The 26,702-nt window shown below is 41.4% G+C and overlaps 1 protein-coding gene across 10 annotated transcripts in view; it reads right to left on the reverse strand.

The window, feature by feature from the left end:
- The window catches only part of nbeab (neurobeachin b), a 190,953-nt gene that overhangs the window by 19,938 nt on the left and 144,313 nt on the right, over nt 1-26,702 (reverse strand). For all 10 annotated transcript variants that reach the window (XM_068714813.1, XM_068714796.1, XM_068714833.1 and 7 more), the window contains 7 exons: nt 18,289-18,406; nt 18,100-18,202; nt 17,439-17,554; nt 14,871-14,983; nt 5,970-6,110; nt 4,808-4,927; nt 1,241-1,393 (listed from right to left, as the gene is read on the reverse strand). In XM_068714813.1, coding sequence (XP_068570914.1) covers nt 1,241-1,393; nt 4,808-4,927; nt 5,970-6,110; nt 14,871-14,983; nt 17,439-17,554; nt 18,100-18,202; nt 18,289-18,406 — 864 coding nt within the window. The remainder of the gene's footprint in view (nt 1-1,240; nt 1,394-4,807; nt 4,928-5,969; nt 6,111-14,870; nt 14,984-17,438; nt 17,555-18,099; nt 18,203-18,288; nt 18,407-26,702) is intronic.

Consider the following 26,702-nt stretch of genomic DNA (forward strand, 5'->3'; position numbering starts at 1 on the left):
CCCAAACTGCCGTATACAAGCCAGAAAGAGCTCAACCAGGCAGCATGGGTAGAGCACAGGGAAAGGTCACCTACAGAAGACCAGCCCAGATCTGTCACTCCAGCTGAAAAGGTCAAGTGTGTTCCCTGAGCCTCTTTCAACCTCTGGTCCAAAAACACTGTGGCCCCCAACCTCAGGAAACATAACCTGCAACCTGCATGAAACTGTGTCTTCCTAGCAGTATTATTAAAGTTTCTGAGGTTTTAAGGAGGAACTACTCATCAAGCCTAAATTAGAATGCATATGTGGCCATTCATCATGTAATTTTGAACGAAATTGAGTTGAGCTGTTGAGTTTCTACAGTAAGTGATTCCAGATTAAAAAGGGAGAACGAGGATTATCTGACGGCAAAAGATATGTTGGATCTCCATTTCCTTCTCCGTGCTGCTCCTGAAATCTGCTGGGAGTAGTGGTGGACCACATGTTGATAGGCTGTCTGTTTTAAGCGTGCACACGCAGACGTGCGCACACATGCACACAGAAAGGGCCCTGCACACTGCCAAAGTGATGAGTCCCGACATTACAGAAGGTAACAGTATAGGGCAAACTTGCCCTCAGTCCTGTCCTTTAGTGACATCACTGGGGTCAGGGGTACAGCGTTAGTATTGAGCGGTGCACTTTATTAGATGCTTCATGAATAAGACAAGGAGACACAGATGCATGGGAAGGTTAGCAGGAAGAGTGGGAAATGGATTTCTCTACTGCTGTGAGACGGAGGCAGAAGAGCTAAATGCAAAGAATGAACTTTAAACAATACATCTAAATTACATCGTGACCTTTAGTAGAATCTCAGTTTAGCACTAAAATGGGCAATGTTGATGTATATTATAAGTACAAGGATATACTACTGTACGTAACATGACTGTACTGTAGTGAATGAGGATGGTCTCTGCTGATGAGTGTAAGAAGGGGCCAATAATCATTACTCTGTCATTATTCATCTTGGTAATAATGACAGAGTTAGTAAAGTTATTTTCATTACTGCAACCTAAATTGACGAGGAATAAAAGGAGAAGTAATGTTTTGTGGGCAGAGACCCAAAAAAAAGCATAAAATGGACAATAATGAGGTGGTATGTTTCGTTATTAATATTTAGGTTTCCTAATATTATATTTGAGTAATAAAGGTAGTAGTATCATATTCAGGTAGAATTTTGGCAAAAGTAACTACCATTTTAGCCTGACACATGCCTAAACCTTACCATCCGGTTGATCCTAACAAGATCTTCAGGCTTCTTGGCCCAGGCAGGCAAGTCCACGTCACAAACCATGGTCCTGCCCTCCCTCATTCCCAGATGGTAGCCGTTGCTGTTGACAAACATCTCTGGGAGGTAGTAGAATTCAGGAATCAGTTCCTGCGTTTGAAAGGAAGAGAGATGATACATTTTTACAGCTCACTGACGAGACCACAACTTTTAATACCACAATTTTCACCATATAAATCGGCCAACAATTCAACAAAGTGCAAGAAATAACATGTGTGATGACAGAGCCACGAAAAAACAGAGAAAAAAAAAGGCTCTGTATCCCACTGAGATGAAGTGAGAATTCGAGGGGAAAGGTAACACAAACAAACTTAACAGCAGGCCATGAGAAGGCGGTGAGAGGTGCTAGTCCAGTTATTCCAGGCAGAGGTGTAATGTGTGTTAAATGAAACTGGAACTGAGTTGGGTTTTTCTGCCTGGTCTCTGGGCTCTTGTGATGGGGTCAGGACCTCGCAGCAGAGGGGAAGTCAGCACGGTAAAGGAGCCCCCTACATAAAGCCTGGTGTGATTCTATACACTGAAGAAGAGAGCAAATATTTACCTGTGGTACCTGTGTTTTGAAGACTATTCCTACATTTCTGGGAATTTCTCCTGTGTCGAATGACCACACTGGTATTTATACATTTAAGTACTAACTACGTATCATTTCATGACTTTCGGTCAACCATTTATACAGTATATCATGAACATCAGAGATTATTCCAAAACTCTCACAACATTTATGTTTGCTTATTATTTTGTCTTTCCAAAAAACACATCTTTCACAATGCTCTTTGGCAGGTCGATTTAGATGTCACACTGTCCTTGAAAGTAAGAAACTTATGACATACAGCTCCAAAAAATAAGAAATTAGATGATATTTAATGATGACCTATCTCAATAGCAAAAGCTAATAGCAATCAGAAATTAAATGGTGGCTTTCTGAATGTCAAGCAGTTGATCTAAAAACTATGGCATGCTTTGGATAGGTAATGGGCTCAACATGCAAAACTACCGATATGGTTATTTAAGAAATTCTAAAGATAAGGCATTTGCAACATAAATTACTGTATGTATACTCTCTACGATTTTGCAGTCCCCACTCTGACCCTTTATCCTCCTAATCATACAGCTCAGAAAGGATGAGTTAGTAAAGCCTCTGCACAATGAGGCATATGCACACGAGGAATGTAGATCCTCCACTCTGTCCTCATTAGAAAACAAACTCACAAGACAAGTTAAATGCTGTTGTCTGTCTCTTAGCCTGAGATTATAAAGGAGGGTGCAAGACAGTATTTTAACTCCTTGTAAAAGGCTTGTTTTATGAATACTGTGTTTGTCAGATTCAGTAGTACAATGAAGTTTTATATTGCCTATGGGATACATAACGTGCAGAGCTTTTAGGCCCCTATAAATCACGGGGTTTTGACAGAACAAAATAGCATGACATGGTACAGGCCAATAACCCTGCTGGTCTGCTGTTGGTCACATTTCACCCTCCGCACACGAAAGGGAAGGGAGTAAAGTAGCCATTCCTCTCGGTTTCCCTCGGTCTCTCCCATACACACAACCGCACTTTCCCTCCCCTTTTTCATTCGTAAACTTCCTGCCGTAACTCACCGCCAAGCCGTTAAAACTGCCAGCTCTGTTTTCAAGCCAGCCTCCCATGGCAGCCATTAATTCTGCAACAGCATCGTAATGGGCTAACAAGTCAATCACACATGCCTCCATTGCTTTACACTGTGTCACCTTAATGACATGTTCGTCAAAATCTGTCACCGGTGGAGTGCTGCTGGATTCCTTCAGACAGCATGGTGGCAGTTTGTGTGTGTGTGTGTGTGTGTGTGTGTGTGTGTGTATGAGAGTGTATGTATGTGTGCCCACTACTTCCAAGAAAAGTCTGTCTATCCCTGCCCATGGTGGCTGTGCCAGCTTAAACAAGCTGTGTATGCACATAGAAATAAATGAGAAGTTTGGATGCACAATAATGATGGGGTGGTCGAGGAGGTGAGGGTTTGGTCGGCACAGGATTGTTTCCATTTGACTTGCTCTTTTAGGAGGTCATCCCCATCAGGGGTTCAGCCTCCTTTGGTCTTGTCGTCATTACGGCTGGAGGAGGCCGGGGTTAATGAAGGGGAGACCCTGGTAAAAACAAGCTGCCTTTTAATCTGAGACCCGATGGCCCGCTCGGTGTACTGGGCCGGAGCTGACCTTAACCCCGGACTCTCCGCTCGGTCTCAGTTGCTGCTTTGTGGCTGTGCATGGCATTTGTGTGTCTGTCTATATTTGTTTGAGTGCCTTTCAGTTGGCATAAATGCAAACCTATGACTTTGTATTATTTTATGTAATATTATCATATTGAGCAATGCCCTTTTAATACATAGTAGATTATATAAAAAATAACCTAAATACTAGGTTAAAGGTATGCAAGGAAAAATAAGAGAAATAACTGATGTTGAAATTATAATGAAAAGGATCACAGCAACATTCTAACAGTCATTAAAGTGGCATTGCCTCATAGTTTACCCTTATGGCAGCATGAGTAAACCAAACAAGCGCTTGCATAATATGTTCCTGCTTCTAATACATTATGAAATACTGTTAGTAATCCAGCATTGTCCTCCACAGTACAATGCCTCTCCCAATAGATCACTAACCATCCAATGTGTGTAAAAACAAATGCATGCAGACATACAAGTAGTTGAAAGTAGGCTGTATTTGTTAACAGGGTGGCTTTGACTATTCAGCTGTTCGCTGGCTCGCAGCTTTCTGCCTCTGTCTCACAGAGTTGGCTGCTCTCCCCCCCATCCTGGCGAGTAAAAGCCCTGTCCGTACATAAAAGACTACATTTTAAATAGCTTTTGTCATTAATGCTTTATTAATTGCCTGGGGCAACACTACCCGATGCAGGGTGTGCTAGAAATATATGACACTTTGAGGTCAGTGCGTATTCCTGCTGCGTGTTATGCAGTGGGCAAAATGGAGGCGTATCAGCAGGGTTCAGCGTTTTCGGTGACTGCTCTGTGGATTTGCAGTGGGAGGGCTTTGTCTTTCTCTCAGACACAGCCTTTGTTCAAACTCATGAGTGCTTGCATGCACTGATACGAGATCAGTCTACCTTTGAGATGGTTTGTTTTCTGCATGAGATAAATCAAATGTGCATTTCTAATTGCTTAGGGTATTCCTGTACAATATGGGTCTCTGTGATTCGCTGTTTGGATGAGACATTTATAATTAATGGTATAGGTTTTTGCAGTGGTTTTGAAGCACATTGGCTGAGGAGGGGAGCATATATTGCCAATTATACATACTGTAAACATTGTGCAACATATTGACTATCATTGTCCTATAATACGATACCCAGATGTCCGTAACACCAGCTTATAAAAGGTGTCTGGCAAGGAAACACATAGATAATGATCACGTATTTGATTTCCACTGGTTTTAGGGAACTCTTTTCTAGACCTTTGTATCCTTATAAATGTAAACGTGAATTTTACTTATCGCTTTTCTTGTGATTCTCACCTTTACGTCATGGGTGTCCCTCTGACAGTTTCTCCAGGAGCGGGCAACGGCTGAAAAGGTGCGGTCAGGGTGGTCGAATTTGTTGCTATTGGCACTAAGGAGGAACGTGGTGAAGGGCTCCTACAGAGAAAGCAAATAAGACATTACAAAGATCAAAGTTCTCCACCCTCTTGATCTCCATTTCAGTTGTAACATAATCAACATAATAAAAATATCAGCACTGTTTTGAATTTACTGGATTACCATGCGGCTTATTAAAATACATCTGAATATTCTGAATTACTAGCACTATTTCAATGTTATTCTTTTCTGCGGTAGACTACAGGATCTCTGTAGAGATCAGTCTTTCATTGTATGCAAGCCTGGGGGAGAATTAATTAGTGTTCTTCCTGAATACAGTAAGCCATAATGATAATTGGCTCAAATTTGGCTCTCTCCGCCTGAGATGGCGACCATCGCCGGTTGGAGCGGATGGATCACTCACCAGAGGAAGAAAGGGATTGTGGGGGAAAAAAAACCACAGAGGCCAATCTAACTGCTGTCAAGGGAGCTCCCTCGGTTCATCAGCCCATTCCTACTAATGATGAGGGAGGAGGATAAATACAGTACAAAGCTCTGTCAAATAATAAGCTGATTTCAAAATCAAATGTACACCAACTCAAAGAAGCTGTGCAGCTTTTAAGGGCCTGTTTTGTGAGGAACAGAATGGGTTAGAGTGTGTATGCCTCCTCCTCCTCTTTCAGAGTAAATGAGGACAGTGCTCAGTAACCTTGATGGACATGTCTCCGGCGCTCACTAGGTTGCCTGAAACACATAAACCTGTCAGAGCAGCCTCTGTAAATCATTACCCAGCCACTCTTTATTTAGTTCACATATGCCGGTTTACTGGCCTGTGAAATGTGTTTTCTGAGCGCCATTGGTCTAACTCAGGCCCAATCAAATTGAGATGTTGAGCTGTTTCCTGTGCAGAAACCGACAGACCTCAAAGTAACAGCATCATCAAGTCTGACAAGTGACAATCAACTAATGCAGACTCAAAAATGAAAAGCCGTCTACGGGTGTGGGTTAGACGTCATTCCTATTCAGATGCTTGACTAATTTGGGGATTTTGAACACACTACAATAATGAGTGTGAAGATGGTTGAAGGAGTGAGTTACTCACCACTCTGACAAGCCAGTGCAGGGTGGAGGCAGCTGTGGAGTAGTGGGAGTTGTAATGACAAGGTGGCGTCTGGTCATCTTCCCAAGTCTCATAACGTTCAGCATAGAATGCTGCACGCTTCGGATTCAGAGCACCAACAGGCTGGAAAGAAAACAAGAAAACATGAGGTCAAGTTCTTGCAAATGAGTCATATTCTCCTGATTTGCCTGTGTAAGTAAAGCGAAGGTTTTCCCCTCATAGAAACCCTGAAGAAATTGTACACATTTCCTATTGTGAGGATTTTTAAGTCATATGCTTTGTGATACTTATCATGCTCAATATATTACAACAAACCACAACAACTACAGAACACTGTCAAAGTGATCAACCAGTTATCATATCGACATAAAACTGAATAAGGAACCTCGATGTATCTTTCTTTCTATTCCAATTCCTATCTTTAAACTGTTGAGGGTTTGGATACAAAAAAAAGAAGCTTCAGTGGGTGTTTGGTTCAGTGAGCAGCAGACCGTCTGTAGATCTGAGTACTATACCAGGTGTGTGTCTGGGCAGCATATTAACAATATAGTAAAAGACAAGTCGTGATTTATAGACAGGTTCAAGGATTTTAAAATATATATTGAGTAACAGTAAGCCATCGAGAGAACTTTATAATAGAAGTGATATGAGGTCTTTTTTTTGTTCTTACAGCCTTCTCATCGCAACCACACAGTCTGGCTTAACTTACATTACAGTGTCATCAGGTTAGTAGAAACGTCACTTTATGTGTAGCTGCTCCAATATTTGGCTAGTTGAAATACTGGAAGCAGAGGCTGTTGTCATTTTCACTGAAATCCAGTTACTACAAGGCATTTTAAGGAGTTTGGCTTGTGTTCAAATCACCAAAATTATCTCTGTGGGTCAGTATACAAGCAAGACAATGCTTTATCACAGAATATGTTACGCAATTGGGAATAATCTACACTATGTCAAATTATGAAGATCGGTCTCTTTGAAATGGAAAAGTATTTTTTGTTTTTACAATGTATCATCTACGATCTTATGTTCTCCAAAAACAGAAAAACTCAGTCTTCACGATAAGTAAAACCTTTTATGAAACATCGGTACTGAACTATTCATATAATGCAATGAATTTGACTTACGCATTGGAAAACCACACTAGTTACACTCAAAGCATAATGTAAGAGGGACCTGGCTTGTTTTTTTCTGCATGAACCACCCAGTGCTAATCTATTTTGAGTCTCAAAATGGAAAACGTTACAACTAACAGCAGGTCTCATGACCGGTCTTCCATCTAAATCAAAGTTTAATGATCATGCGGCTAAATGACAGTCAAGAAAGAATCACTGGAAATGCGCACTCCATATACTTGTAAAATAGATTATTAGTGCAAAAAACATCCATAGAAAGTTAATGTTTTTCGAATAGCCCATACCATGTGAAGGGTCGTTTTTTACATCCTATATAGTGGTTGATGTGATGGTCCAAACACATGAAGCTACGGTACTTCTACTATGATTTACAGGTAATAATATCTAGTTGGGTGCGTAGCATTAACTACTGCCTTCCCATTACTTTTGTTAAGACAGAACAAGGAAATAGGACAGAAAAGTTTAATTGAGTTTAATTAAGACAGACTTGCAGAGTCAAAGTAGTTCCCCATTACGCTACATGTGGTGAGGCCGGCAGACAGGCTGGGGGAAGAGTTCAGGGCAGTCAAGGAGCTTTACTCTGGGATTTGTCCGTCAGACCCCATTATTCTCCTGAACCCTAAAAATGTCCTGTTGCGCTGTCTTCTGTCTAAAATTTACAAGGGTATGGTGGCAGGGGTGAGCAGGATGGCGCGCCGAGGATGGAGGGAGGAGATATGCGCGCCTCCTGCTAAATGTTGTGGGTAATCCATGTGGATTAACCCTGGCTGACCTGATTTACACCCAACGCACCCACCGAGCCGAACACTTTACTCAGCACAGCCACTCCCGTCTGTGTTCAGAGCCCCTCTGAGCTACTGGCCGCTGCTGATGGGCGGTACCACGATATATACAATACAGTGCAATCTAGTAATGCAACACCACACGCTATGGTCTTATATCAGTAGGATTAAATCATTAGTGACATTTTGAATCTTATAAAAAATATATACAGTAGATATAGTCAAGAAGTAGAGGAAAACCCATTTGCTAAAAAACACTCTTTTATGATCATACAATTTTCTTTCTTTTTTTTATAAACATCACTGCAATATTTATTCGACATCCATGCAATTATTTCATAGTTAGGCCAAACCTTGGATTGCATTGTGAATTATTTAACCGCAGCCTCAGTAATAATTTCAATATTGTACTGACACCATCATTGGGTTTTTGCCCTTTGGGGGCTGTTTCATTTCCATGTGTTCTTAAGGCAACAAAATTACTCCCATTAAACATACGTTTAGTGGTGAAGAAATTGCTTTCCCTGCCTTTTCAATCACCCTGTCCAATATAAGAGCCTTGGAGGCATATTGGCAGTCAATATTAATATACTCAGTATCACTGACTCAGTTACTGATGGGAAAGGGAGACTGGTAATGTAATCAATGGCAGCTTTTCCACCTGAAAGCTGCAGCTCAGAGGTCAAAAGAAATAAAATTAAAAATTCACTTATTCTAACATTATTAAAATTGCACTATTATTCTTTAGGCTGGGTTCAGTTTGTATGCAACCTCAGTGCGACAGACAGACTCTCTTGGTCATTTTGAAGATTAGTCATATCCATGTGTGGCACAGTGCACATGCCTGAAGCTCCAAGTCAAAATGAAATAGGGCCAGTTTTTTTTTTTGGTTCTTCCATGTATGGCAGTCCACATCAGTGTTAGCACAATTGAATAGACTGAAAGAGAAGTTTATTGAGATCTGCGTAGATTTATGGGGTGATAACGGCCTTGCATGTGACGTCTTGGCCCAGCTGGATCGGGGCGCAAGCCGCAAGACGTCTCGCACTCTGTAAAACCGCCGCTAGTGTAACTAATGCCGGGGCTGTATGAAAGATCCAGATAATACATGTGACAGAGGGAGAGGAATAAGGAAAAGACAGCTGCAGGGAATAGGAATATGTGGGAGGAATAAGTAAACAATTCACATAACAGGTATTAGAACTTAAGGCAAATATTTTGATTTACAGTGTTATTAAATGTTTGACTAGTCCATTTAAATATTGTACGAGAAAAAGCTGGAAAAAAAAACTAAGCAATATTAGCATAGTCAAGAGTATGCGATATGAAAAATTCAATTGTGCTTAAATGGATATTAAAAGCTGACATTTAATGCTAGACTCAATTTGGCTGCCACTACCCTCTCAACCCTTTCCTAACCACAAACACTTCTAAAATGAAACACCAAGTTACAAGGAAGGGATGTGAAGACATGTTTGTTGACAGTTATATCCTATTAATTCTTATTTTTGGTGCTACATAAATGAGGCAAAAATGTTCTCACAGTGTTCTCGGGTTTTTCAGCCGTGAAAGCATAAACATAGTAATACGTAAAATAAAAAGTTTTCTCTGTGACTTGAAAAAGTAATGCTTATGTCTTGTTTTCTTGAAAATGTGTGTTGTTGCTGAGACAGGATAATTATACTGACTGTATCAGTTCACCTATATCCTTGAAGGGTTATTCTTCGGCACAGGTTGCTGTCATCTTAAAGGGAATTTGCAGCTGGCAGATTGTTGGACACCGCTCAAATTGACTGTTATATAAGAAAAATACAGCAAACTCAATAAAATGTAAAAAGAAAAAGACAAAATTTAAAAGGGTAACAAATGGCCAGCTGGCTCTTTCACAGGTAACTAATACAGTTGCATTGACGCAAATAATAAAGTAAATTCAATGTATATTCATAGATGTAAGGTGCATATGTAAACATAAACAGAGGGCTGTTAATTAAAAAAACATGAATCAATTAAAGCAGAAGGAAAGTGGAAGGAAAACAAAAGTCGTTCTGGTGGCTTGTGGTCTCGTTTGTAGTATATTACAAAAATGGGTTGTAAAGTGTTGAGTGTTGGTTAGTGAGCTCATTGTATCCCACCAAAGTCAATATATAGAATATAGAGACGACTGCAATTCCCTGTCCCAGCAAATCTTGAGCAATGGATGGTTGTATTGAGTCCTTGTGCATTCAACACCTTTGTGTTCCAGTTCTTTTTGGATGTGACACAATGGTTGTGATTGGAGTTCATATTTAAATAGGTGATGATTATTACCACAACGTTTCAACTCATTAATTCTGTGGAACGTTACAATCTTATATAACAATTGAGAGAATATCTGTCCCAACGGTCACTGTTTTCAGAATGAAATGCATGTAATGTGTCATAGTATGAAGGCAGTGTTCGAAAGATAACCAATAAAAGACACCATGTCAAATTGTAATAAATGGACCATAGTTAGCCTTGAAAGAGACTCTACTTCCACAGTATGTTTGTTTGCTGGCTGCTAGTAGAGTTCAAGCATAAATAAACTAAAAGGCTACTTCAAGGTTAGTCTAAATCCTGTATATCTTCACATAGACTCGGTGTGCAGCTTAGGCCATAAAGAAACACTATAAATATGGTATATTCTGTATCTCAAATTCAGGTCAAATAACACTGTCCAAAAATGAATGTATGCTTCTGATATGCTTTTATTTGGACTCAAATATGAGAAGAAAGTTTGATTGATTAGCAATTGTAAATAAAACCCTATTTATGATAAGATAGGATAGGTACTTCAGCAGTCTTTTAGTACCTCTCTTTCTGTCATAGCCACATCTGTTAATAATCTCAAATCAGGCTTTGCTTACCTCTATTCAACAACAGATAATCACCTCTTCCCTTTTCCCTGCATTGCATATCATACTGATCACAGGTATAAGACAATGAAAAGAACTGGTTTAGACAGTTCCACATTTGCTCCCATCCGAGTTCATTTCTTGTATAACACCTGACCCAGTGAAATACATCAACACAACTAAACAAAGTATGATCAAACTTAGATTTGGCTTCAGATTCAATCAGGATCATTTCTGCCGTTGCTTTCCAAATGCAGGAAATGAACACAGCTGCTGGTGAATGAGTGTGCAGAGAGTAGCTCCATTTGCTTGGTTATATCTAAGCTACCTCCCAAAGAGACGCATATTGCATTTTATATTTCAGAAGTAATTACATTACAGTATGTTGCTATGGTGCTCTGTCAGGAGAAGTCACGGTCATTTTTGCTTGCCTTTTCAGAGGCAGCGCTGCATGCAGCTCCAGTCTAATGCAATCAAGTTGCTCAAACTCAAGATAAAGCAGATGTACTTCCAAACAGCCTGACTGGAGTGGAAGTGAAGGTGAAGAAGGCTCCATTATGGAAAGAAAAATGCAGAGGGGGGTCTTTACAACAACCATGCTCTGTGTTTATTACTCAATGTGTGTCTCTAAGAGATGCTCAGCTTTCAATGAGAACCACAGCAGGAGCTTTAAGAAGGAAACCGATATTAAAAAAAGGTTTCTCTATCTCAGCGCAGCTCATTCAAAGTATGCTTACCAGGGTAGATTAACATTAGCAATATTATGCCAGTCATTTGAGTTAACACTTTAAATGGCACTGTGTTGAGAAATGCTCATTTCACTTTTTGCTCTTGCCTGTCTTCTGAAATGATATTTTACAAAGAATACATCTAATACATTTTAGTCAGTGGGTGAAGAAGCAGCGTTATTAAACCATAGCTGCTTCTTTTGCCTTCTTATGCAATTCTATGATTTTACATCACATCATTTAACAGCTATGAAGAAGATTGGCTTCCCCCTATATATCATCCACTTGTCACTCCATCAAGAAATAATCATTAGAATCTAATGAAACACTTCACTGCATGAATGTGTCTGACGTCCAAATATGCACAACTCTGGCCCGAGGCAAAGCAATGCAGTGTTCAAAAGCACTGTTCACAGCTGACTGAATGCCCAACCAGCAGGTAATTGTAGGTGTGTGCAGAAGGTTTGGGAGGATATTACTTGGAAAATCAACACAGAGCTCCGGCAATTTGAACAATGCCGTCCATCAAGTGGCAGTAACCACTAATTAACAAATAGGTCACAGGTATGACTCTGATCTGTGGGAAAGTAAGCCTCCCAAATTGTGCAATGCCAGCGTGGGAGTATTTGAGAATCATTCATAGTAATAATGATGCTTCAGTTTGCAGTGTTTAGCTGCAATAACAATTTAGCTTTAACTTTTATATTGATCTAAGACCATATGACATAATGCTGCAGCTCACTGTGCTCTGGAGTAGCAGATCATATTATTGAAATGCAGAAGAAAAAAAAATAGACACACAAATTAAAACAGAAAATGGACAAAAAGAGCTTTATGTAGCAGCCACTACGAGAAACAGAAACATACTGATGTGACTGTAGCACCGTGTATCAAAGAACTGAAACCTGGCTGTTAGATTTGTCCTTTTCTTTACTTAGTCTTTAATCAGACAGTTGTTTAAATTCTAATTTTGTTCTTGTATTATTCAAGTAAAGTTCTTGTGCAACTGTTTGTGGTTGGCACAATGAACATTCAAGAATCTGGGCTTTTTTTTGTTGAGTGAAAAAAAGGATTGTTACCATCCACACAGCCTGTGTGGTACACAGCCACACCCACTGGACATACACCTCAGAGAGACACACACAGCCCTAATATACAATGAAGAAGTCTCTAGAGACTGTGCTGCTGCCTCTGATCCATAATTGAACAAAAGGGCAGACCAAGCAGAGAGGAGAAGTGTGGGGGCCTCTGTCCCTCCCTGCTACACTAGCTGTGAACTTTTGGAGCTATAACAGCCCTGGGGTTCCAAGGACAACTGTCAGGAGACACAGGCTGTGAACTCATGCTAATAAAGGCAGCTCAGCCCTGTAAACAGCATGGGAGGATGTCACTGGAATACATTACAATACATAACTGTCTCCCCAGGGCAGGAGGTTTGCACATGGCTCAGCCCTGATCATCCCCCAAACACACACACGCACGCACACGCACACACGCACACACACACACACACCTTGGCTCTATCAGTCCACCTGGATGGCCCACAGGCTTGAGCCACCAATAGCAGTGCTGAGACGACGGTGGCAAGACGCACATCTGGGCTGTTAGTCCAAAAAATTTACTGAAATGCGAATAAGTGCTCCAGAGCGGCTGGTGCTCATTTTTCAAATTCTCAACACTCAAACTCGTCCATGATTCTTTGAGTGTTTCATAGTAACCTTTTTTTTTTTTCTCCCTACTTCAAAGTTATCCTCCACACCCACTACAAAACACAGCACACGCATGCCTTGAAAAGCTGAAAATTGATACAAACTGTTGAGAGCTGAGATGGCAAAGTGATTCTCTCAAGTCAGAATGTTGGCATTTTGAGGGAAACAAGGGGGAATGAGGGAGCGATAAAATGAGCGAGAGAGAGAGAGAGAGAGAGAGAGAGAGAGAGAGAGAGAGAGAGAGAGAGAGAGAGAGAGAGAGAGAGAGAGAGAGAGCTCAGACAGGAATGTGACTGTTTTCAGGTCAGTGAGCTGCAGTTTGCATGAGCAAGAGAGAGAGAGAAAGAGACAGAGAAAGAGAAGGGGGTGGTAAACAAGTAAACCAGGCCACCGTTTGTGCTGCCTTTTACTCTTCAGTCAAAGGCAGAGCAAACATAAAGCTGGACTTTATCTCACATGGTTGTGGGGCATTAGTGTCATTGTGTCTGAGCTCTTGTGATTTGGCAGCGCTCGCAGAACTCTTGCTACTGCACAGCGTGATGCGTTTTTGACGAGCCACATTTAGAAAGACTTTCACTGCAACACTGTGCTCATGACCCGCTCTTATCAATTCATCAACCTTGAAAGTCTCATTCAAGCAGAAACTTAAATTATTAAATAACAATGTTTTATGAAAACACTTACCGCTATAATCTTTAAATAATACAGTATGTGATACGTTTTTGTGTAAAAATCTGTTGTAAAAATGAAGACTGGAAAATAATTCAATATGAATCCTCTAGTGTTGATATGACCACATTCTTTTACAATGTGTTTAAATGATTCCGAACAAGCTGTAATTAAAAACTAATACAGTTAGTTATTGAAGTTTGTCCTTTACACATACTAGTCTGGTATCAAACACAGGGCGCTGCACTGGACAGATCTGAGTATGATAATATATAAGATATGCAGTATATCGACAATGGAAAACATTTTTATCAAGCCACATCCAGCAGATACGTAGCAACATTAGCATTCATCTGGAGTCGCGTGTATGGCCACCCGGGAATGTAAATCCAATATTCAATTTTCTCTTAGCTCCGTTTTGCTCTTTATCAACTCCTGTCTTAAGTATGTGGCTCTTAAGCAGCTAAATGCTCCAATGTGTTAACCAGCTAGTCACTAACTTTGTCTGTCTGGCCTGCAGAGTTGGGTCATAGTTCTCTGTGGGTTCATCATTACGAGCGAGCCCTTTGACATTATAGCGATAATGTAAAAATATGAACTATAACAACTTTAACGAGGTCATAACGGTTTTAAACCACATGACCCAGGGTCTACTATACAAGGCACATATGGTTATAAAATGTACAACCCGCTCTAATGCAGAAACCAGGAAGCCACTATAAGCTTACAGTCAAGTGCAAACTATGTGCTGAGACAATACTTAAGAAGTGGGTTACGTATTGGAGAGCATTTCAGGATGTTACAATCAGCATTTTCCACTTTTGCATTCCATCTCATGAGTTTATATTCTGAACATGGTTCGTTAGCTATTAAATATGATATCATTTTACAGTCAGGAAATCCCCTGCCGTCAGAGTCAGCTGCAGCTACTCCCCCCCCCCCCCCGTCTCGCTGTCATACTGAGGTGCATGGCCAAGGGGCCTCGGTACCTTTGAGAGATCTCTGAAGTTCCCTGGCAAGGTCAGGTTCAGCTCCTCTGAGTCGTAGTTGGTGAGGACCCAGGGAAAGACCGGGTACTGGTTCAGGTCATTGTATGTCCTCCCTAGACACACACAGAGCAGACAGAAATCTGTGAGTGATGAAGGGCTGGAAGGGAACAGAGGGGTTGAAAGCGGGGCAAGGTACACTTGAGGCTTCAGTTACATTGGGGGATCAGCATGCAACATTCCAACAAGCCCCCCAATCTCAGAGCCCTCAATCAGACGTACTTCCTGTCTCATACGGCGTCTGCCAGTGAAACGCATAAACTAATGGCAAACTTTCTTTGCTATGAGGGAATGTTTTCTGTGCTCCCCATGCCTTTTCCTGCCGAGTACTTTTATCAATGGGCTGTGGGAGTAACAGGAGGCCTGAGGAGGCCGTCTTTAAGTGTATAGAAAACATAAGTATCTCTAAGTTGTGAGGAATGGATGTAATTTGAGGGATATAGATTCTTTTCAGGGCCATGACTCTAAATCCCTGAAATGTCACTGCAAGTTTGATGTGCTGATTGGCCAGATGTGAATTTCCTCTATGCTTTCGCAGCAACAATATGGTTTTCAGATGGCAAAACGTGTCATAAGAAATCCATGGGAAAAGCCACGAGCATCTACCATGTTGTTATTAATGCTCTATTCTCCTTTTGAAGATGACACTGATACAGCTGTGAGGTCAGGTGATGGTCAGTTGTAATCCAGGATAGGGCTGCTATTGATGGTGTTGTTGGAATGTTTACTACTGGTAATAAATCAAACTAAAAATGTAGACTCAAAGTAAAAAAGGCAAGAATAGTTCATTTTACCCACAAAGAACTATTAAACTATTAAAATCTAAATTGTAAAAGGGAGCAGAACTAATTCTAACGTCTAACCACATTCCTATGACATCCTTTCTGAATAGAATATAAGACTTACCAAATCCACAAACATTTCACACAATTTATTATTTTCTATGTTGTTGATGGTGACTAGTATACCACGCTATCCTAAGACTAATACTAATACAGAAACAGTGTCAGGTCAATTGAAACTTAAAAAGTTACACATTATTGCATTATCACAAGGTCCAATGCAGGAAATGAGACACTCATGCTTTAACATTAATAATATTACATTTTCATGACAGTCCAAGTATACCTTAGATCAACAAGTTCAATTTGCTCAAATGTTCAAAGAACTTCGTCTTGTGAAGATGACACATAGCTCTATCTAATAACGGCCAGCACATCCAAAGCTTTGAGCATTTCAAATCAAGGTATAATCAAGAGGTGCCAACTAGAAGGTCAGAATAATAGATGCTGTTTTATTACATCGATATGAAAGCTCATGCGTAAGTATACAATATTATGCAATAGAACAAAATGGGTAAAACTCATTCTGAATGTGCTTGCTGGAGCCGTACAGTTCTTAATGAATACCTTCAAAACTGTATTAACTTACACCAGTCCAGCAAAGGTGTCTCTGCCCACTGCTGCAGGTTGGCATTAAATAATCTAAATCTAGCTGAGCGAGTGATAATGCGTGACAGGCTAGTCAATGGGAAGGTTTTGCAGAATATCCAGGGTCTGAGGGAGGATACAGAGCCTAATTACCCAGGTTAATGCCACATAATGAAAAGCTACGCCAAGTGTGGAAGAAGAGTTGGGTGTGTGGTTCGACCTGATGGTGCTGAGGCCTGAGTTAGGGTGGCAGGATGTTAATAACAGTGGAATAGTGTTTAATTAGAAGACCACTTCCCGTTCGCACCTCTTCCCAGCACTTCACCCCCCGCCTGTCTGCCACCCCACACTATTCTGACATCCCTGTCAGCCCAGGTCATTACCAGGGATTTTTAATGAATTTTGGGCATGTTTTTCTCTCTGCCTTACATCTAATTAGCCGACAATAATGTATCGAACTCAAGCACAGGCTAAATATAAATATGCATGAATATGCAGCGAGAGAGAGGATGACACCTCTCAGAGCAGAGTAGCGTGCAGTCGCTCTCGCCTACCCTGTTAGTTGCAGTTCAGATCAGAGAGTCGACAACAGAACCTCTCAACTCCGCAGACACACATGTGTACGCTCTCACAAAGCCAGGCACTAATTATCTGGAAAACTCTGCTGTGCCTGCTCTTTGCTTCAAACAGCACACTCACATGAACAGTGAAGTATACCGCTATGAGCACCACTTAAGGTTACCATGGACTCTTAAACAAATTCGACAAACCTGAGGCCACTTATAGTATGTTTTCAGTGCCACTGACACATAAAGTTTATTGATCATGATAGCAAAACTTAAAGTCTAAGACTCTAATGGTGAAGTGATTCACGTAGATAATAGATTAAAACTTCACCTTTTCACTGGATGTGAATTTTCCCCGGAATAAGGAAGAAAACAAATCAGAATCTATCTATTTAATTGATGGCTGTGAAAAAGAGAATATGGTATATCATTTCCATACTTACAGCTATTTCCAAACTAAAAGTCTGGAGTTTCTCTTGGGAATCATATCATTGTAAAGCAATATGAGTCCTTACCTGATATAGTGTTGAGAAACATGAGGTACTCGAAGTTGGAGATCTCTCTCCTCTGCCAGCGCTGGGTCATGTTGGAGGATTTAAAAAGCTGCCGAGGGGTGGCCAGGGAGATGCGCCTGGAAAATAAACATTTGAAAAACAAATCAGGAATTAGAAGATTGGTGGTAGTTGCAATATTATAAAAACCTATACTCTTACAAGCTGTAAATTAGAGAATAATTATGGCAACCAATGCAATGGCATTCATAATTACACAATTTTGATTCCAGTAGATTAAATGAAAGGTAGGCTAATTTCCTATATGTTAATTCAGGATGGCTTGCATTCACATCCACCTAATTAACATAAGCCTTAAGGAAATGAGCTTGTTTTGCAACAGTGTATAAATGGGCCTGTTAGCACCACGAGAGTGGTCAGTGGCCTGGCTGCAGCTCTGCTGTATAGAGTCTTCTGTCAGAGAATTGGGTCAGTTCAGTCAGGGTCAGCGCACATCCACTTCAATAACTGGACCAATGGGACTTCAAATGACTCTGCTGCAGGCTAGGCTGAACAGATGCTTCACCACACAATGCAGAGGAGGCAACATCGGCTATGAAGGAATTACAAACGTGGAAAGATTAAACAGCACTGAATTCATTTTCTTTTGGCATACATGACCCACCTGGCCTGTGGAAGTCCATAGCTGGTGCCCACTCCCACTCGAGGAAGACTGTAGACCACTTTCTTTACCGTGGCCTGGTCAGGAAAGTTGAACATAACTGATGCTGTGAAACAGTGAGAGACATCCCTTAGCGATGAAGAGGAAGAGAAGCATGGATTTGAAAAAGCTGTAATTGGCACTTCAACTTACTCCTATTGGCCATAAAGACCTCCATCGCTGTGTTCTGCAGGAGGTAGCGTCTGGAGAACACCGCCCGAATCTCACTGAACATCCACTTCCCATGTAAACCCTCAGTGTATGCTAAGACCTGGAAGGGCCGAGAAAGAAGAGAAAATGTCCTTAGGATATAACAGCTGTATAAAACCAGAGATCATGTCAGGTTACGACTGTCCAGTTCATTGTGTTCAATGTTAAAGCTGCGTATGACAAAATAAGAAAGCATCACCAACACAGTATGTTACAGATATGATAAGTCAAGTGTTCCAACAGGCTGTTTGATTATTGTGGAATGTTTCTCTACAATGCCACTGGCAAGCTCTAAGATTATGATATTATGATATATTTGAACTAATCAAAGTATCAGTGTAAACTAAGCCATTGCTTTGTTGCAACATGGACACAAAAGCAATAGTAGTAGATATGACCTACTACAAAGGAGAGATCAGTGTTCAACATTGGTTTACCGCTTTACTATTAAACGGTTGGCAGCTGTTGCACTTTCCCGTACTTCTTTGTGAACCGTCTTGTTTATTGGCACCACAGCAATAGTTGGTGAGACATTGGTGCTTTAGTTTACTCATTATTTCACCACTGGGATTAAACCCTTCTGCTCGCAAGCTAATTCCTCTAACCATAAGGCTAATCAAATAAATTCTTAAGAACTATTCCACCAGTTTTATTCAAATTGGAATAAAAATATCACACCAGTACTGGTTCATTCATTCTTTATTTGTAACAAAGCGTGACTGAGACATACCGGATCTCAAGGCACTTTTCTACATAATATGAAACTCTCTACAGATTCTCTTTGCGTGTTTCACACTTTTTCAGGTGGTCTATAAAACTCAAGTGGTCAAAAAAGGACCCCTGGGTTAGTGACACATAAACAATCAATAACGACCACCATGCCAAGGAGAAGAGCGACTAGACAAAGGATCATTAGTGTATGCAGCACCACTGGGACTGCAGGTCCACACAAAAAAACAAGACAGTTGTTCTGACAGGTGAGAATGGTCCCTCACACACCTCCTCCCCTCTTTCCATCTCACTTCCATCTGACTGAACAATTTTGTCCAACAGTGTGAACCGAGGAGCAACCTCATCAACTCCCCAGGTTATAATCACACATAGGTTCAGTTCAGAGAGAGTGTGTGTAAGAGAGAGAATAAAGATATAACAGTATAGTAAGAAGGTGAGGCCCTACAGTACATTAGTGTGTGTGTGTGTGTGTGTGTGTGTGTGTGTGTGTGTGTGTGTAGGTGTCTGTGCGTGTGTGTGGGGGGTGATTGAGGTGGAGTATGCAGGGAGGGAGGGAAGCCGGAGTGAGATGTTCAGCTGGGTTAGGTCTGATGCTAATGCTCATTTAAAATAGTGACAGGCTGGAAGAGTGCAGCGCGAGCCGGGCTGCCTTAATTTCTCCCTGGAATAGCTCATGCTCGACCTCCGTGCCACATCCAAAATCTCTGGAGCTCAATTAAAATTGGATTAGGTGGAGATGCTGGATGTGCAGCACAGCATCTCTGGTGCTCTCCTCCCAGTAATGCCCTGCCTGACACCTCTGCAACCCCCCAACTCAAACAGTTGTCATAGAGACAGCATGGCCCAGAGGAGGCAGCGTGCTGAATGGAGAAAGAGTAGAGCGGTATGGAGGTGAGATGGAGGGACGGCTATGGAGCTGCAGGCACACTGTTGAGGGCCAGCAGCAGCTCACTAGGAGGCAGGGTAGCTTTTATCCCCTCCCACCCCGCCCCTCAGCCAGATGCTGTGGAAGTAGTCTTCTGAGTGCAATGCTTAAAAGGCAAGTCATACAGATATGCATCATGGGAAGGTTACAATAGCTTACTCCATCAAGGCACTAGTGAGCTGTTATTTGATTACATATCAAGTTATGTTGATGTCGAGAGACTTTGACTGGTTTGCCATTTTCAAAGTCTCTATTCATTTGAATCTTTTTACTATTTTATTCTAACAGTGCCATACATTTGCCTCCTAAATATTGAATTATTTATATCATGTATTATAAAAACAACCCAGCAAATAATAAATAATGCTGTTTACACAGGTTTGTCACTTCAGGCTCTCAAGATTTGAAAATATATAGATATAAAAGAGTTATAATATGGCAACTGATCATCAATATAATATTGTTTTAGCATTGGCTGTTTCTTGTTACCCAGCTTAAGTGAACATTTTGCTGCCATGACAAAGTGCAGGCCAAAGGGCTAGCTGTCAACAAAAGAGAGGCTAAAGAGGAGAAAAAAGAGCGGATTTCAAACAGCCCAGATCAAAAAATTTGTCATAACAACAAAGCTTTGGTCTAAACCAACACACAGGGGCCCCTGTAGACTTGGAGGTTTGACAAAGCCCAGCCCTCATTTTTGGAGGCCCAGCTGTAAAAAATGCCATTTAATGAACCTGTCTGCTGAAGCTGTCCCCTGCCTGTCAGAGGTGTCAGCTAGTGACAAGCGCTGGGGACGGCCGCCTCCAGTCACAGACAGGCCTGCCAGCTGGAGACTTCGGCCCCAATCTAATCACGCCACCAGGAAGGGACCGGCGCTCTGCTCTTGGTCTGTCACGCTCAGGGCTGGGGGAGCAGCGAGGGGGCGGGTGGAGGGGTCTGGTATGGCCGACAAGTGCAGCCTTTTGTTTCCACACAGGTCCCTCCACGCAGGCTCATTAAGACCCACAGGCGCATGCGCCGCTCCGCCAGCTGCAGGGAAATATACCACTACAGCATAATAGCCATAATGCAATTTAACGTCTCTGTCCTCTCTTTCCTTTATTCCCCTTCTCTTCCTTCCCTGATTTGACAGAGGGCAGGCTGCATTCCGCCTGTAGAACATCACAGGTGGAGAACGGAAAAAAAATATTGTGACAGATGAGATGAGGCGAGGCACAGGTGACACCGGTGTTTAGGCTGAAACTCATATATGATAATGTGCAGATGCTCAAATTGAGCACATCATAGTTAAAAGTGATAGAAAGCCACTTCATGCATGGAAATAGATTCTAATCATATCTGACTTCCGAATAGCTTTAACCCAACATTGGCTGAGACACTATGACAGAGGTTATTAATAAATCTAATGAAGCATTTTCTATAAAACCTGATGCAATTTTACAATCCCCCTCCACTGCGTTTATACAAAAACAGGAAAATAATACAATTCAGCGAGACCTCCAAGCCAGCATGACTGATATATTTATATGAGGCTGTGGAGCACTCTGACAACCTGGTATCACAGCACCTCCGCTGCATTCATCTAAGATTTGTCTAATAGGCTTCCACTATAAAGCCTCACAACTGCATGGTCCCAGGCGGCCAGAGAGAACAGCGAAGTGGAAGAATAAGGGGAGGATACGAGAGGCAGTTTCATTTTGAGTGGTATGACTACTCCCCCAGGAGCGAGTGGGATGGATTTCACACATGGCAATTTGGAGGATCAGCACACACTGCATATACAGTATTCAATGGCTGACCCAAGGCAATATGGGCCAAATCTGAGAAGAGGTTGAGCAGGCGGGGAAGGCAAAGCCTGGTAACAGCGAGAGCAACTCTCAGCCCAGTGGGAGAGTATCGTCAGCCATATACGATGTGGTAGACCAGAGGGGGGGGGGGGGAGAGGGAGAGAGAGAGAGAGAGAGAGAGAGAGAGAGAGAGAGAGAGAGAGAGAGAGAGAGAGAGAGAGAGAGAGAGAGAGAGAGTGAGTTTAATATACAATTTCAATGTCAAATTAAACTATGGATAGATAGCACTATCTGTAAGGAAGAACATATCATTTCTTATAATTTGAGTGAACTGACCCTTTAAAGGAAAAACATAGGAACAAACATATTGTATGTATTCTTCTTTCTACAAATAACTCAGGTGCTCCACACACTGTGAAATTAAACTTAAATCATATCAAACGGTGTAATGATATCCTAGTTGTCTGACCACGACATGCCCAAATTCACACTTTTACTTCAGCTGTAATCCCTTTTCCATCCTGCAAGAATTATGCCTGAGCATGAAAGCTAGTCGCTCATCTGATCCCCCATAAATATGACAACTGTTATGAAATGTATAAAACAAAAATGTAAAAAGATCCCCACAGATTATTAAAAAAAATAAAAAAAATAAATCAGCATTCCACTTGGCTCCTCACTGTGAGAGCCATATCTCAACTTCAATAAAGTAGCAAGCTCCTAATGCAGGTATTGGGGGGAAAACAAGATACAGATTTGCATAATCAGTGTCACTATACATTTGGGTGGTAGCTGGAGTGTGGCAAGATGACACAGCTCGGGTGCTCTAGCAAGACCAGTGGGATAAAGGAGATGAATATGCATTAAATATGCTGGCAGTTCACTGCCCCAAATGTCCAGCCAAGTTTGTCAATAACATTTATGTCAGGGATGGTATTTCACGCACATTAGCAGGCCCTGCAGCGCCGTCTTCAACACCGACATGGTAGGACAGGTGGGAGGGGCCGTTGTCCTAGTATGCAATTTCTTCTTAAAGAGTCAAGGCTCTTTAAAAATTATTTTCCGGCTACGTTAAAATATAAAGCCTCAAGAAATGCAATGGAAATAAGAAAAAAAAAAAAAAAAAAAATTGTTACTCAGACTTGTGGTTCCCTAAAGAGATGATACACAAAGTTTGGCATCGAGCCACGAGGCGCCTGCAGAAGGCTTCTGTGAGGATAGAAGAAACAACACAAAATATAATGTAGAAATATGTTTCCTCAAAGATATGCACAGAGCATTATGTCCAAGTGCAGCAGGAAAATTCATATTCAGTGAAGTAAATGTAACTAACCCCATTTTATGTATTTTCTTCTATTTAATAAACAGTCATATAGTTACTTGTACATTCAGACACAACTGCCTTTTTTAACATGTTAACATGTAGTTGCATGCGTGTGCCGATTACAAAGGCATGTTCACACGTTTACCCTTCACAGGAGTAGTGCACAATATGGGTATTTAAAATAGTGCTGAAACTACTAGAAAAAAAAGACACTTTTAAGGTGATCACTACTGAAATCACAGCTAGGTGGATCACAGTCATGAAGCATTTCAGCTAATTTCAACATACACTGGCCCTATTTTCCAATGGAGACTGTTAATTGAATTAAATCATTTAGCCTTTTATTAACCAACCACATACAGTTTGGGAGCATATGATTTGACCTCTTTGTGGCTCTAATAATCCGTGTTTTTAAAAAACGTAGACATCAAAGTACTGATTTAACACTTATTTTAAAGCATTCAATGCTTGTATGACTGTTCTAGGTAGCAGTGTTCCATATGGTGAATAAGTTGTTTCAGAATTAAAGTCCAGAAATGTTCATTATTTTGTCTCCTCCCTGTACATCATTGCAAATGATGTCTTGCAAGTAAATGTAATGTAGCTAGCAAGTAAACAAACAAAGAAAGGGTCACAACTAACATTTAAATACACATATGAACACGCTCAAGTGATGACCCGCGCACAGCCACAACCACACACATACATGAACACACTTAGTGAGCACATCATCCAGATAAACAGCTTGAGGGTGCCTTCACTAAGGCGCTTGAGAGAAGGGATGCAGTCATTTGGTATGTGGTCTTCTCAGCAAGCTTTTCCTAATAGGACTTTTTCAGGGACTTGTCAGCCTTAAGATGACTGAAATCTTCCTGGCCTGGGTACCCGCTTCCTCTGGCTGCCACTGAGAGTGCCAAGCTGATCGCTATAAATCCCACTTTGCTTTTTTTTTTTCTTCTTCTTTTTTCTTTTTTTTGCGCTTGTGCGTGGGAGGGATAGGGGCTCAGAGCAAGGCCGAGACGAAGAGAAAGAACGAGACAAGGATGGAGAGGCGGAGAGACAGAGGAAGAGAGGGACAGAAAGAGCAAGTGGTTAGACGAGAGGGCCTGATGAGCAATGAGCGCCTCACTCGTCCTCAATTAATCTTGTCTCTCTACCTTTGCTTTGCCGCTTCCCTCAGCACCAAGGTAATAATGACACCCTCATCCATTATCCTTTTATCCCTGTTATTCAATGGAAATTGCTTAATAACATGTTACAGAATTGGCCTCCTCCGTATAATTCTTTCTGTCATTCGCAGTATATCATCTGGAAAACACACAGCCCCCTTTCTGCTGGACGCTCTTTGAGGATTATCGTGGGTGACACCTTCGGGGTGCAGCCAGAATCTGGAGCATCATTTTTTCAGGCATAAAGTGGAATTACCCTGACTTATCTGTCATTGCCAAAAGCACAACAAGCCATTCAGGGCCAAAGCAAAAGGTGGAACAGGTTCTTATCGGCTTCTCTGAACGAGAGAGCTTGTAAATTTATGCTAATGAGGGTCTTTTGTCATCCAGCCTCACCCCTTGGGGCTGAACGGGGCTTGCAGGGGTATGATAATCTGGCTGTTGAGTGCACTAGATAATTTGTACTTTATCCTCATGTAATTATATAGTTTAAATCTTTTTACCAATGCTAATCCTAAGACATGAGGAAGTGTCTTAACCATGTCTGTGCTTCTTAGCGGCGCTAGTTAGCGTGCATCTGACTCTCTCTCATAAAATCACGTAGGAGGAGTGCAGCACCGATATAATTACTCTGACTTTCTGTAGCCCGTGCTGTGAATCCTCATATCATTTTGATCCACCTTAGCAGGCAGGCAGAAAGCCAAGCTAGCAGCCTGGGGGTATGGGAGACAACTCAGAAAAAGGTGAAAACGTTGTAGCATGGCAGAATGAGCCCTCCGCATTTTTGTGAAGAAAGAAAGATGGAGGAGAGCAGGAAAATGGACTGAAAGGAGTAAAAGCAAATGCAGAAGGGCGGCTTTGCTGTCCAGTGGGAGTCCAAGGCCATCTTGTGTGCCAAAGCCGACAGCCCCTGACAAGCTGCTTGGCGTGCTGTAATTTGACTAATTACATTGGATTAAACCATATTAATGCAAGCTGTTTTCTCCAGGGTCACTGACCCACCCAGTGTGTCCCTTACTAGTTCCCCCCTATCTGGTGTAGACAAAACATACACAAGAAAGAAAGAAGCCTCTTTGTTTCTTGGAATTCTAAAACAACCATCATGTATCTATATCCCTGACATTATTTTTATAATGGGAGAGAATGTGTTTCAAAGCATCCATCGCAGAGATAGCTGTGAGATTCAGACTGCACTTTCCTGAGGCACATCGTCACAGGATTCTTTGAAAACAAACCAAGTCCGTTGCCGGCTTTATCTCACAAAGTTCACAAAAATGTTTTTTACACATTTGATGGGGGTAGTGGGGCTGAGGAGGGTCTCCGCATGCTGACAACAACAGATCAACGTTTCATTTTAATTAGATTTTTATCTTAACAAAATAGCGGAGGGGAAATCTGAGTAATGAGGCGCTGTTTTTATGTGTAGTTTGGTCACACAGTTGTTTTTCTGGAGAAATGGTGTGTTGAAATCCATGATAAGTATAAATAATAAAGGACACGTCATTTGATCCGTTTTAAAAAATGAGTAGATCAGTGCTCAGAAAACCACAGAGAATACTTTGTACAAAGAAGGAGGGAAACCAACCCTCATTTGCATTTGCAAAACTCCAAAATGAAAGGGGGGAAATGAGCCATAGAATATGTGTGTTTTAATACAAGTGCTCTCCCAATTGTACCAAATCAATCTGAGTTTCACACAATGGAGAGGCAGCTTCACTGTTTGTATGTGCCCCTCTCCCTTGAACATGGTGTAATAATAGTCTTAAACCAGGCGTTATAAAGAGAGAATACCAAAGAGGCTTACAGCCTTGGTTTCATGAAACATTTAGGCAAAAGTTCCAAGGGCTGAGAATGATGAAAGAAGGTAAGCTTGAAAATGGGCTTCTGGGATCCCCAGCCCTTATTGTACAGAAGTCACATCGAATTAATACTGAGGGCCATTTGCAGCCTTTCTTCTCCTCAGCTTTTCAGAACGGATTAAGCTATGAAAACTCAGAAATTACTAAAGCACCTATTAGGCATTATGCTCACCCAGTCTCCTCTTTCCCTTTGAAAGTCTGTGAATGTGCTTCACTTCACTCGCACTTCAAATTACAAAATGTTTGTATACTTAAAAGAAGGGCAATTTTATAAAATGTGTCATGAAAAAAATTCACTGTATATCCCCACGTGCACTATGAGGAACCAAATCGCTGCAGTGTTGCTTACTTTCTCATCTACATATTTAGATGTAGAATTTATTTGCCATTCTACAACCCAATTATTTATAACTTTGAGAATCTTACATAAAACTTTGGCCTGAATCGTCAAACTAAGTTACAACAAAGTATTCTGGTCAGTCTACTGAAGGCCCCTGAGAGTGTTTCCACACTGACGAAGGGCCAGTAGTGCTAGGGCTCTCTCAGGCTCTCCGCACCCGTCTT

This window comes from Cebidichthys violaceus, unplaced genomic scaffold, assembly GCF_023349555.1.
Source record: "Cebidichthys violaceus isolate CVI_PGR_0920_01 unplaced genomic scaffold, fCebVio1.0.p SCAF_1, whole genome shotgun sequence".
In the NCBI taxonomy this organism is placed as follows: domain Eukaryota; kingdom Metazoa; phylum Chordata; class Actinopteri; order Perciformes; family Stichaeidae; genus Cebidichthys; species Cebidichthys violaceus.